Raw genomic sequence first — 14,366 nt, 5'->3', positions numbered from 1 at the left:
TTGAAGTCAACGTGTGGTTATCTTCGTAGGCTTTAGAGCTCTTATGTTTGCTTTGCAGTGGGACACGTTACGTTCATTGGAGGGATCGGTGGTTAGAACAGGAAGACGGATGGAACCAGTTTCCTCGTTGAGAACACAACCATGCAACATATGTAACCTGACACCAAATTCTTGGTATGGAGAGAGAGAAATCAAAGTTTGACGTGTTTCGCATCGTTCATTCTCACTTTATAATCCACTTCTCACAAGCCGCACAGATCCCTTGTGACAACACATACTGTAGGAATTTGTTACAAAGTCACGCTGGTTGAACAGCTGTATATTAACTCATTACTCTAGTCACTCCTCTGTCAGCACCACTGTCATAGCAGAGTGGGGGAGTTGCAGGAGAGGACGGGCAGGCCCTCGCTTCAGTCTCCTCTGACCCAGGAGGGTTAATCATGTTTTAGTAAGCACACTCTGATGTGGTCTGCTTTGATACGGCAGGCACTGTCTGTCTGTCTGTCTGTCTGTCTGTCTGTCTGTCTGTCTGTCTGTCTGTCTGTGTCTGTCTGTCTGTCTGTCTGTCTGTCTGTCTGTCTGTCTGTCTGTCTGTCTGTCTGTCTGTCTGTCTGTCTGTCTGTCTGTCTGTCTGTCTGTCTACATTTGCTCTCTCCTCTGGCTTTGACACACTCTTCTGAACAAACAACCCTCTTCCCCACACACACACACACACACACACACTTCTATCGTTCCAGTGAAGAGAGGAGGAGTGTGTGGAATGTTCTATCCTGACATGTTGTGAGTAAATAGGCCTGATTGGTAAGCAGCAGCAACAGTGGATGGACAGACAGACAGACAGACAGACAGACTGCGTGTGAAATGGCACCCTATTCCCTACATACCGCACTACAAGGGCTCAAAGGGCTTGAGTCAAGAGTAGTGCACTATGCAGGGGATAGGGTGCCATTTGGGACATAACCAACGAGACAAACAGTACAGCTGCACCTGGGAATCTTGGACCCAAACGGAGCAGGCAGCACATTCATCATGTGTCCTACCCCCACGCATGGGATGGGATAGACAGACTGGGAAGCATACAACAGTAGCCGCCTGGGTCTGGTCTGCAGACCTCTGCTTGTAGTTCCACTGTAGTTCCAAACAGTTCACGTTTTGACTCCTCACAATGACAAACTGGCACCCAGTGCTGGGTGCTCTGAGGCAGACCTGAGTTCAAATAGTCTTTATTTTTTCTCTTTCTGATACTCTGCTCGAGTGACATAGAGTATGGAAAAGTACTTGCGGATGAATATGAAAATCTGAGTATTGCGAAAGGATTTTACATTGATCAGAAATAAATGTTGTCCCAAAACACACATGCATGACAAGTATTCTTCCTCATTTGAACTTTCTCTTTCATGGCTTTCCAGACTGTTCTCCTCTGTCAGCAACCAGACTCACACAGACTGACAGACAGACACAACGAGTTGTCCTGCCTTAGATGCATGATGTATGTTTATACTGGGTGTTTTCACCCCCTGTTTGTCTTCTATGTCAACATACAGTTACAGAGAGAGCAACTGGTGCTCTGCCCAGTAGAGTGGTGTAAAGTCCTGCTGGTTCTGGTGGTGTGTAGTGGTGTAAAGTGGTGCTGGTCCCGGTGGTCTGTAGTGGTGTAAAGTGGTGCTGGTCCCTGTGGTCTGTAGTAGTGTAAAGGTGTGCTGGTCCCTGTGGTCTGTAGTGGTGTAAAGTGGTGCTGGTCCCGGCGGTCTGTAGTGGTGTAAAGTGGTGCTGGTCCCTGTGGTCTGTAGTGGCGTAAAGTGGTGCTGGTCCCGGTGGTCTGTAGTGGCGTAAAGTGGTGCTGGTCCCGGTGGTCTGTAGTGGCGTAAAGGGGTGCTGGTCCCGGTGGTCTGGAGTGGTGTAAAGTGGTGCTGGTCCCGGCAGTCTGTTGTGGTGTAAAGTGGTGCTGGTCCCGGGGGTCTGTAGTGGCGTAAAGTGGTGCTGGTCCCTGTGGTCTGTAGTGGTGTAAAGGTGTGCTGGTCCCGGTGGTCTGTAGTGGTGTAAAGTGGTGCTGGTCCCGGTGTTCTGTAGTGGTGTAAAGTGGTGCTGATCCCGGTGGTCTATAGTGGTGTAAAGTGGTGCTGGTTCCAGTGGTGTGGAGTGGTGTAAAGTGATGCTGGTCCCGGTGGTCTGTAGTGGTGTAAAGTGGTGCTGGTCCCTGTGGTCTATAGTGGTGTAAAGTGGTGCTGAAACTTAAGAATGGGAAACATCGACATTGCGCACATAGATCTACCACTTCTTAGACTAATTTCTATGTGAATTTGTCCGGGTCGCCCCAAAAACGTACATATTGCAGCTTGAACTTAACTCAAATATTAACTCACAGAGCAGTTCACTCTTAGCCTATAACAAACCAACCCCCTAAAAAAAGGAAGCTTTTTTGTGCTTTGCTCCATCCGATCCTATCCACGGCTATTTGTTACCCTCTTTTCTCATCCTCTCCCTCCTTTTCTGTTTCCCTCCTCAACGGACTGAAGCCCAGGGTGCATTTTTAGTGCCCTCCCATAGAGGTCCCTTAGCTCCTGTTATGATCCTTATTTATGTATCCTGTTACAAATGGAAGTGGTGTCAGGGTCCGGTGAGCAAGGCTGCTCCAGTATTTCCCTTTCAGTTGTGACTGTCTGACAAACTGAGGGATGACTGGACTGGACAGACACTTCTTCTCCGCTGAATGTTGTGTTTTGTTTGAGGCCCATGTCTGTCTGAAGACTCTGGGCCTGCTTGGTTGATTTATTGTAAAGTGGGGGTAGAGTAATGTCCATGTCCCTGACCACTCTCTCACACCAGCAATGTGTGTGTGTGTGTGTGTGTGTGTGTGTGTGTGCGTGCGTGCGTGCGTGCGTGTAAAACTCAACTCTCAACAATAACAACAGGACATCATTATTATAAGGTGATATTTGATGATAGTGATGATGATGGTGTACTACAATCTGGTACAACATGGTCATTATCTGGTGGAAGCCTGTCAATCTGTCCCACAGATAAACAATCTCCACAGGTTGTCTTATCCAAGCATGACTGGAATGTGTTTTATTTAAGCATGGCTGGAATGTATCTTATCCAAGCATGGCTGGAATGTATCTTATCCAAGCATGGCTGGAATGTATCTTATCCAAGCATGGTGTCACAACGTCCACAGAAGGTGGCGCCTCTCCCCATTCGGCGGCGCTCGGCGGTCGTCGTCGCCGGCCTACTAGCTGCCACCGATCTCCTTTTCTTTTTCTTTTGTTGATGTCTGGTTTTGTTAGCACCTGTTTTGAGTTAGTTCATTTGTGAGGGTATTTAGTCTGTCTGTTTTTGGTTTAGGATTGTGCGGGATTGTTTCGTGTCATTTTAGTGGAGGTTGGGGATTTGATTTTCCTCTGCCGTTTCGTATTAGGCATTAGGGTTTGCTGGGCTGCGTCCCGACTTGACTTAGGGCTGTTACCTATCGTTTGAGTTCTGTACCCTGCCTTGTTTTTCGGCACTTTGGACTGTATTCATTAAAACGTGTTTTCCCACGTACCTTAGTCTCCTGCGCCTGACTTCACCCCTCCTGCATGATCGAATCTAATGACAGAATCCCGCACCGGAAAAATCATGGAGTCAGCAGGAGCAGAAGCGCCAAGGAATGGGTTACCCAGCACGCCAACATCCTCCATCGCCTGGGTACGGCTATGGACCAGGTGTTGGCGCATCTGGAGAGCTTGGAGAGAAGCGCTCCCCCACCCACGCCAGCAGCTGCTCGACACCCTGCGCCCCTACCAGCGCCGACGGAGTCCAGCCACAGTGGGATTAAGCTCGCGCTCCCGAGGGAGTTCGATGGGACGGCCGCTGGGTGTAAGGGGTTCCTACTCCAGCTGGAGTTGTACCTAGCGACCGGCGTCTGGGAGGGTCCGGACTCGGCTAGGGACAATTATCCGGAGTTCACCCGCCGCTTCCGGGCTGTATTCGATCATCCACCGGAGGAGACAGGAGACGAGGAGTGCCCAGGACTTCGCCCTGGAGTTCCGGACCCTAGCGGCTGGAGCGGGGTGGAATGAAAGGGCCCTGATTGATCACTACCGTTGTAGCCTGAGAGAGGACGTCCGCCGGGAGCTGGCATGTCGGGACACTACCATAGAGGTATAAATTCCATCACGGTGGGTTTCAGTTACCCGGTACCTCTCATCACTACGGCGGTGGAGTCATTTCACGGGGCACGCTTCTTCACAAAACTGGATCTCAGGAGCGCGTACAATTTGGTGCGTATCCGAGATGGGGACAAGTGGAAAAAACGCATTTAGTACCACATCTGGCCATTATGAGTATCTCGTCATTTATTTATTTTATTTTTATTTCACCTTTATTTAACCAGGTAGGCAAGTTGAGAACAAGTTCTCATTTACAATTGCGACCTGGCCAAGATAAAGCAAAGCAGTTCGACAACATACAAAAACACAGAGTTACACATGGAGTAAAACAACATACAATCAATGATGCAGTAGAAAAAAAAAAACGAAAAAAATATGACTATATACAATGTGAGCAAATGATGTGAGATAAGGGAGGTAAAGGCAAAAAAATGCCATGGTGGAAAAGTAAATAAAGTATAGCAAGAAAAACACTGGAATGGTAGATTTGTAGTTTGAAGAAAGTTCAGAGATAAAATATAAATAATATGGTGCAAAGGAGCAAAATAAATAAATACAGTAGGGGAAGAGGTAGTAGTTTGGGCTAAATTAAAGATGGGCTATGTACAGGTGCAGTGATCTGTGAGCTGCTCTGACAGCTGGTGCTTAAAGCTAGTGAGGGAGATAAGTGTTTCCAGTTTCAGAGATTTTTGTAGTTCGTTCCAGTCATTGGCAGCAGAGAACTGGAAGGAGAGACGACCAAAGGAGGAGTTGGCTTTAGGGGTGACCAGAGAGATATACCTGCTGGAGCGCGTGCTACAGGTGGGTGCTGCTATGGTGACCAGTGAGCGGAGATAAGGGGGGACTTTACCTAGCAGGGTCTTGTAGATGACCTGGAGCCAATGTGTTTGGCGACGATTATGAAGCGAAGGCCAGCCAACGAGAGCGTACAGGTCGCAGTGGTGGGTAGTATATGGGGCTTTGGTGACAAAACGGATGGCACTGTGATAGACTGCATCCAGCTTGTTGAGTAGGGTAATGGAAGCTATTTTGTAAATGACATCGCCGAAGTCGAGGATTGGTAGGATGGTCAGTTTTACGAGGGTATGTTTGGCAGCATGAGTGAAGGATGCTTTGTTGCGAAATAGGAAGCCAATTCGAGATTTCACTTTGGATTGGAGATGATTGATGTGAGTCTGGAAGGAGAGTTTACAGTCTAACCAGACACCTAGGTATTTGTAGTTGTCCACAAATTCTAAGTTAGAACCGTCCAGAGAAGTGATGCTGGACAGGCGGGCAGGTGCAGGCAGCGATCGGTTGAAGAGCATGCATTTAGTTTTACTTGTGTTTAGGAGCAGTTGGAGACCACGGAAGGAGAGTTGAATGGCATTGAAGCTCGTCTGGAGGGTTGTTAACACAGTGTCCAAAGAAGGGCCAGAAGTGTACAGAATGGTGTCGTCTGCGTAGAGGTGGATCAGAGATTCATCAGCAGCAAGAGCGACATAATTTATGTATACAGAGAAAAGAGTTGGCCCAAGAATTGAACCCTGTGGTACCCCCATAGAGACTGCTAGAGGTCCAGACAGTAGGCCCTCCGATTTGACACACTGAACTCTGTCAGAGAAGTAGTTGGTGAACCAGGCGACGCAATCGTTTGAGAAACCAAGGCTACTGAGTCTGCCGATGAGGATGTGGTGATTAACAGAGTCAAAAGCTTTGGCCAGGTCAATGAATACGGCAGCACAGTATTGTTTCTTATCGATGGCGTTTACGATGTCGTTTAGGACCTTGAGCGTGGCTGAGGTGCACCCATGACCAGCTCTGAAACCAGATTGCATAGCGGAGAGGGTGCGGTGGGATTCGAAATGGTCGGTAATCTGTTTGTTGACTTGGCTTTCGAAGACCTTAGAAAGGCAGGGTAGGATGGATATAGGTCTGTAGCAATTTGGGTCAAGAGTGTCACCTCCTTTGAAGAGGGGGATGACAGCAGCTGCTTTCCAATCTATGGGAATCTCAGACGACACGAAAGAGAGGTTGAACAGGCTAGTAATAGGGGTTGCAATAATTTCGGCAGATAATTTTAGAAAGAAAGGGTCCAGATTGTCAAGCCCAGCTGATTTGTAGGGGTCCAGATTTTGCAGCTCTTTCAGAACATCAGCTGAATGGATTTGGGAGAAGGAGAAATGGGGGAGGCTTGGGCGAGTAGCTGTGGGGGGTGCAGTGCTGTTGAATGCAGTAGGGGTAGTTAGGTGGAAAGTATGGCCAGCCGTAGAAAAATGCTTATTGAAATTCTCAATTATAGTGGGCTTATCGGTGGTGACAGAGTTTCCTATCCTCAGTGCAGTGGGCAGTTGGGAGGAGGTGTTCTTATTCTCCATGGACTTTACAATGTCCCAGAACTTTTTAGAGTTGGAGTTGCACGAGCGAATTTCTGTTTGAAAAAGCTAGCCTTGGCGTTTCTAACTGCCTGTGTGTATTGGTTTCTAACTTCCCTAAAAAGTTGCATATCGCGGGGGCAGTTCGATGCTAATGCAGAACGCCACAGGATATTTTTGTGTTGGTTAAGGGCAGTCAGGTCTGGGGAGAACCAAGGGCTATATCTGTTCCTGGTTCTAAATTTCTTGAAAGGGGCATGCTTATTTAAGATGGAGAGGAAGGCATTTAAAAAAAATAACCAGGCATCCTCTACTGACGGGATGAGGTCAATATCCTTCCAGGATACCAGGGCCAGGTCGAATAGAAAGGCTTGCTCGTTGAAATGTTTCAGGGAGCGTTTGACAGTCATGCCGTATGGGTTGAAGAATGCTGGGGTGTGGTGGTGTACATCAATGACATTCTGATCTACTCCGCCACACGTGCCGCGCATGTGTCTCTAGTGCGTAAAGTGCTTGGGCGACTGTTGGAGCATGACCTGTACGTCAAGGCCGAGAAATGTGAGTTCTCCAAACAAGCCGTCTCTTTTCTGGGGTATAGCATTTCCACATCCGGGGTGGTGATGGAATGTGACCGCATTGCGGCCGTGCGTAATTGGCCGACGCCGACCACGGTTAAGGAGGTGCAGCGGTTTTTAGGGTTTGCCAATTACTACCGGAGGTTTATCCGGGGCTTTGGGCAGGTGGCGGCCCCCATTACCTTACTGATGAAGGAGGGCCCGGTGCGGCTGCAGTGGTCGGTGGAGGCGGACGAAGCCTTTTGTCGGCTGAAAACCGTTTACCGAAGCCCCAGTGCTGGCGCATCCGGACCCCTCTTTGGCATTCATAGTGGAGGTGGACGCGTCTGAGGCTGGGGTTGGAGCTGTGCTGTCACATCGTTCGGACGCGCCCCCGAATCTTCGCCCCTGTGCTTTCTTTTCTAAGAAGCTGAGTCCGGTGGAGCGTAACTATGATGTGGGGGACAGGGAGTTGCTAGCTGTGGTCAGGGCCCTGAAGGTGTGGAGACATTGGCTTGAGGGGGCGCAACACCCTTTTCTCATCTGGACTGATCACCGTAATCTGGAGTACATCCGGGCGGCGAGGAGACTGAACCCTCGCCAAGCCAGGTGGGCTATGTTTTTCACGAAATTTCAGTTCACTATCTCGTTCATACCAGGTTCCCAGAACAGAACACCAAGGCCGACGCACTGTCTCGTCTCCACGACTCTGAGGAGCGGTCCATCGACGCTACTCCCATACTTCCAGCCTCCTGTCTGGTGGCACCGGTGGTCTGGGAGGTGGATGCGGACATCGAGCGGGCGTTGCAGTCCGAACCTACTCCACCTCAGTATCTCCCGGGGGTTGGAAGTACGTTCCGCTCGGTGTCCGTGATCGACTGATCCGGTGGTCGCACATGCTACCCTCCTCAGGTCATCCAGGGATTGAGCGGACAGTGTGGGCTCTTAGAGGGAAGTACTGGTGGCCCACTTTGGTGAAGGACGTGAGGCTCTATGTCTCCTCCTGTTTGGTGTGCGCCCAGTGTAAGGCCCCTAGACACCTGCCTAGAGGGAAACTACAGCCCCTCCCCGTTCCACATCGGCCATGGTCCAACCTGTCGGTGGATTTCCTCACGGATCTCCCGCCGTCTCAGGGGAACACCATGATCCTGGTCGTTGTGGATCGGTTCTCAAAGTCCTGCTGTCTACTCCCTTTGCCCGGTCTTCCTACGGCCCTACAGACCGCGTAGGCCCTGTTTACTCATGTCTTCCGGCACTACGGGGTGCCTGAGGACATCGTCTCGGATCGAGGTCCCCAGTTTACGTCCCGAGTGTGGAGGGCATTTATGGAGCGACTGGGGGTCTCGGGAGAATGGGCGAGGTTCATGCCATGGGCCGAGATGGCGCAGAACTCTCTCCACCACTCCTCTACTAACCTGTCGCCCTTTCAGGTGGTGTTGGGTTACCAGCCGGTCCTGGTATCCTGGCATCAGAGCCAGACTGAGGCTCCTGCGGTGGAGGATTGGGTACAGCGCTCTAAGGAGACCTGGAGCACCATCCAGGAATCCCTTAAACGGGCTGTGGGATGGCACAAGGAGAGCGCTGACCGCCGCCGCAGTGAGGCCCCCGTGTTTACCCCGGGGGACAGGGTCTGGCTCTCAACCCGGAACCTGCCCCTCCGCCTGCCCTGCCGGAAGTTGGGTCCGCGATTTGTGGGGCCGTTTAAAGTCCTGAGGAGAATAAACGAGGTGTGTTATAGGTTGCAGCTCCCTTCGTATTACCGGATTAACCCCTCGTTTCATGTGTCTCTCCTCAGGCCGGTGGTAGCTGGTCCACTGCAGGACGCTGAGGTGTGGGAGGTCCCTCGGCGTACACAGTCCGGTCCATCTTGGACTCCAGGCGTCGGGTAGGGGGCCTGCAGTACCTCGTGGACTGGGAGGGGTATGGCCCGGAGGAGAGGTGCTGGGTACCGGTGGAGGACATCTTGGATCCATCACTGTTGCAGGAATTCCACAGCCTCCATCCGGATCGCCCTGCGCCTCGCCCTCCGGGTCGTCCTCGAGGCCGGCATCGGCGCGCTGAGGGAGCCGCGCGTCAGGGGGGGGTACTGTCACAACGTCCACAGAATGTGGCGCCTCTCCCCGTTCGGGCGGCGCTCGGCGGCCGGCCTACTAGCTGCCACCGATCTCCTTTTCTTTTTCTTTTGTTGATGTCTGGTTTTGTTAGCACCTGTTTTGAGTTAGTTCATTTGTGAGGGTATTTAGTCTGTCTGTTTTTGGTTTAGGATTGTGCGGGATTGTTTCGTGTCATTTTAGTGGAGGTTGGGGATTTGATTTTCCTCTGCCGTTTCGTATTAGGCATTAGGGTTTGCTGGGCTGCGTCCCGACTCGATTTAGGCCTGTTACCTATCGTTTGAGTTCTGTACCCTGCCTTGTTTTTCGGCACTTTGGACTGTATTCATTAAAATGTGTTTTCCCACGTACCTTAGACTCCTGCGCCTGACTTCACCCCTCCTGCATGATCAAATCTTATGTCACATGGTTGGAATGTATCTTATCCAAGCATGGCTGGAATGTACTTTATCCAAGCATGGCTGGAATGTATCTTATCCAAGCATGACTGGAATGTGTCTTATCAAAGAATGGCTCTAATGTATCTTATCCAAGCATGGCTGGAATGTGTCTTATCAAAGCATGGCTGGAATGTATCTTATCCAAGCATGGCTGGAATGTGTCTTATCCAAGCATGGCTGGAATGTGTCTTATCCAAGCATGGCTGGAATGTGTCTTATCCAAGCATGATTGGAATGTGCCTTATCCAAGCATGGCTAGAATGTATCTTATCCAAGCATGGCTCGAATGTGTCTTATCCAAGCATGGCTAGCATGTATCTTATCCAAGCATTGGCTAGAATGTATCTTACCCAAGCATGACTGGAATGTGTCTTACACAAGCATGGCTGGAATGTGTCTTATCCAAGCATGGCTGGAATGTATCTTATCAAAGCATGGCTGGAATTTGTCTTATCCAAGCATGGCTGGAATGTGTCTTATCCAAGCATGTCTGGAATGTGTATTATCCAAGCATGGCTAGAATGTATCTTATCGAAGCATGACTGGAATGTGTCTTATCCAAGCATGGCTGGAATGTATCTTATCCAAGCATGGCTGGAATGTGTCTCATCCAAGCATGGCTAGCATGTATCTTATCCAAGCATTGGATAGAATGTATCTTATCCAAGCATGACTGGAATGGGTCTTATCCAAGTATGACTGGAATGTGTATTATCAAAGCATAGCTGGAATGTGTCTTATCCAAGCATGGCTGGATTGTATCTTATCCAAGCATGACTGGAATGTGTCTTATCCAAGCATGACTGGAATGTGTCGTATCCAAGCATGGCTGGAATGTATCTTATCCAAGCATAGCTGGAATGTATCTTATCAAGGCATGGCTGGAATTTGTCTTATCCAAGCATGGCTGGAATGTGTATTATCCAAGCATGGCTAGAATGTATCTTATCCAAACATTGCTGGAATGTGTCTTATCCAAGCATGGCTGGAATGTATCTTATCGAAGCATGACTGGAATGTGTCTTATCAAAGCATGGCTGGAATGTGTCTTATCCAAGCATGGCTGGAATGTGTCTTATCCAAGCATGGCTGGAATGTGTCTTATCCAAGCATGGCTGGAATGGGTCTTATCCAAGCATGGCTAGCATGTATCTTATCCAAGCATGACTGGAATGTGTCTTATCCAAGTATGACTGGAATGTGTCTTATCCAAGCATGGCTGGAATGTGTCTTATCCAAGCATGGCTGGAATGTGTCTTATCCAAGCATGGCTGGAATGGGTCTTATCCAAGCATGACTGGAATGTGTCTTATCCAAGTATGACTGGAATGTGTATTATCAAAGCATGGCTGGAATGTGTCTTATCCAAGCATGGCTGAATTGTATCTTATCCAAGCATGACTGGAATGTTTCTTATCCACGTATGACTTGGAATGTGTTCCATTCTCCTAATATTCAGTGGTTGTGTGCATGTTGTTTTGATCAACATGTCGTTGTTTCCACACTCAACTGGGCTCTGCTAATTATTTTAACACTTAGCAACCACCTATAGATACAGAACCCTCCATCACACAGACAGTTAGACACGGCAGATGAGAACAACCCAGTAAAAGAAATAACACACTTGTTCAGTATATCTCTCTGTTGTTTTCTGGCTTTGGTTCAACTGTAGATCATGTCTGTCATTATTTGGAATATCATTATTTTGACTTCATAGCAATCTGAAATGAATGGATATCTTCACTTTGTGTTCACATCAGATGTTGTTGAACTTTCTGCTCATACAGTGTTGGTAACTTTGCATGAATGGGGGAATCTGTCTGTGTCCTCATAGTGTATGTCTGCAGTGCAGCTGGAGCTAGGTCAGAGGCACTCCAACATTAGTGACAATCTGGTTAGCATTATCTACATGTCAAGGAAAGGAAAGATCCCTTGTCTGCCACTATTGATGTTCTGTAGATCCATCTCTCCCCCCCTCACTTTTCATCCCTCGCTCATTTCATTCATATGACTTGGTTTGGATTTGGTATTATTGGAAGTGGGGATTTTTCTTAATGTCTGGTGTTGTGTTTCTATGGTGATGTCCTTGCTGTCTCTCTCCTAAAGAGTTAGTTATCTCTTCCTAACTGGTCCAACATACTGTTCCTCACATGAGTCACTCTCTTTAGAGGCTTATAGAATTCTAAAGAGTATAGGGAAACATCAGTGAGGAAGTTTTTTCCCACTCTTGGGGGTGATGTGCAGGACAGATGGATATGGGTCTGTGCAGTCAGTCTTGTGGCAAAAAGAAGAGAATAACATAACTGGAATGGCAGATGTGTGTCTAACCTAGATAGAGGAAGAGGGGAGGGAGAGCCGCAACACTGCCTGCCATGGCACAGACAGAACTAGCCCCATCTTTCATTTGTTCCCTGGTATTTTTATGACAACTCATCAGGTTCATGTGCAACGGGCCCATTCTTGTAACCAAACACAGAGCTGCAGAAACAAGCATCTCTCTCTCTTTCTCTCCTTGTCTCTCTCTCTCTCTCTCTCTCTCTCTCTCTCTCTCTCTCTCTCTCTCTCTCTCTCTCTCTCTCTCTCTCTCCAATTCAATTCAACTCTCTCTCTCTCTCTGTCTCTCTCCAGCTCTGGGACAGATCATGCTGTATGTGGATGGAATGAACGGCCTCATAAGTCACAACGAAACCGTCCAATGGCTTTACACACTCGTTGGATCCAAGGTACAGTACGAAGTTCCCTGCAAAGGAAATATCATTGTACTTTTGCATTTGACCATAAAACAACTGTAAAACATGCAAGACCGACCTCCTTGGTGGTGTGACAGCTCTCCCCAATTCTCTGATGGCCAGGTCAATCTATTTTCTCCCCCAATCCCTCTCTATCTGTCCCCTCTCTCCTCTCTCTCTCTCTCTCTTTCGCTCTCTCTTTCTCTCTCTCTGTCTCTCTCTGTCCCCTCTCTCCTTCTCTCTCTCTGTTCCCTCTCTCCTTCTCTCACTCTCTCTGTCCTCTCTTTCTCTCTTGCCCACTCTATCTCTGTCCTTTCTATCTCTGTATTTCTCTCTCTCTCTCCCTCTTTCTCCTCTGGGCGAGAGTGTCTCTGTATTTCCTGCTCTAACCGATTCTCCTCTGCTCCTTCTTCCTGGCCAAGTGTAACACACAGCATGTTTTTGATCATGTCCTGTTCAGGCACTCACTTTATTACACACAGATCTTCACATCCCTTCCTTTTTTTCTCTGTCTTTCTTTCTCTTTTCTGGCTTTACATTCTGGCTGTACCATGCCTCGGCATTATTCACCCCTACAAGTACAATCCCTGTTCCCTTATTTCCTATACATCCTCTATCAGGCCATTATCTCAACCACTCAGGGTTGTCAGAGCAGGAAAACCTCTTATTGGGCACTATGTAATGACACATTTAAACCCTATCAGTGGTTAACATGCATGCTGTACCTCGTTGGTCACATTTAAACCCTATCAGTGGTTAACATGCATGCTGTACCTCGTTGGTCACATTTAAACCCTATCAGTGGTTAACATGCATGCTGTACCTCGTTGGTCACATTTAAACCCTATCAGTGGTTAACACGCATGCTGCACCTCGTTGGTCACATTTAAACCCTATCAGTGGTTAACATGCATGCTGCACCTCGTTGGTCACATTTAAACCCTATCAGTGGTTAACATGCATGCTGTACCTCGTTGGTCACATTTAAACCCTATCAGTGGTTAACATGCACGCTGCACCTCGTTGGTCACATTTAAACCCTATCAGTGGTTAACATGCACGCTGCACCTCGTTGGTCACATTTAAACCCTATCAGTGGTTAACATGCACGCTGCACCTCGTTGGTCACATTTAAACCCTATCAGTGGTTAACACGCATGCTGTACCTCGTTGGTCACATTTAAACCCTATCAGTGGTTAACATGCATGCTGCACCTCGTTGGTCACATTTAAACCCTATCAGTGGTTAACATGCACGCTGCACCTCGTTGGTCACATTTAAACCCTATCAGTGGTTAACATGCACGCTGCACCTCGTTGGTCACATTTAAACCCTATCAGTGGTTAACACGCATGCTGTACCTCGTTGGTCACATTTAAACTCAATCAGTGGTTAACATGCATGCTGTACCTCGTTGGTCACATTTAAACTCTATCAGTGGTTAACATGCATGCTGTACCTCGTTGGTCACATTTAAACCCTATCAGTGGTTAACATGCATGCTGTACCTCGTTGGTCACATTTAAACCCTATCAGTGGTTAACATGCATGCTGCACCTCGTTGGTCACATTTAAACCCTATCAGTGGTTAACATGCATGCTGTACCTCGTTGGTCACATTTAAACTCTATCAGTGGTTAACATGCATGCTGTACCTCGTTGGTCACATTTAAACCCTATCAGTGGTTAACATGCATGCTGCACCTCGTTGGTCACATTGAAACCCTATCAGTGGTTAACATGCATGCTGCACCTCGTTGGTCACATTTAAACCCTATCAGTGGTTAACATGCATGCTGTACCTCGTTGGTCACATTTAAACCCTATCAGTGGTTAACATGCATGCTGCACCTCGTTGGTCACATTTAAACCCTATCAGTGGTTAACATGCATGCTGCACCTCGTTGGTCACATTTAAACCCTATCAGCGGTTAACATGCATGCTGTACCTCGTTGGTCACATTTAAACCCTATCAGTGGTTAACATGCATGCTGTACCTCGTTGGTCACATTTAAACCCTATCAG

At 48.3% G+C, this 14,366-nt stretch overlaps 1 protein-coding gene across 1 annotated transcript in view; it reads left to right on the top strand.

The window, feature by feature from the left end:
- The window catches only part of fhod3b (formin homology 2 domain containing 3b), a 270,483-nt gene that overhangs the window by 220,337 nt on the left and 35,780 nt on the right, over window positions 1-14,366 (top strand). Inside the window, 1 exon segment of the mRNA XM_045719149.1 lies at window positions 12,239-12,333. Within this exon segment, the coding sequence (XP_045575105.1) occupies window positions 12,239-12,333 (95 nt within the window).

Source organism: Salmo salar, chromosome ssa05 (genome assembly GCF_905237065.1).
Source record: "Salmo salar chromosome ssa05, Ssal_v3.1, whole genome shotgun sequence".
Taxonomy (NCBI): Eukaryota; Metazoa; Chordata; class Actinopteri; order Salmoniformes; family Salmonidae; genus Salmo; species Salmo salar.
This window is presented reverse-complemented; position numbering and strand designations above follow the sequence as displayed.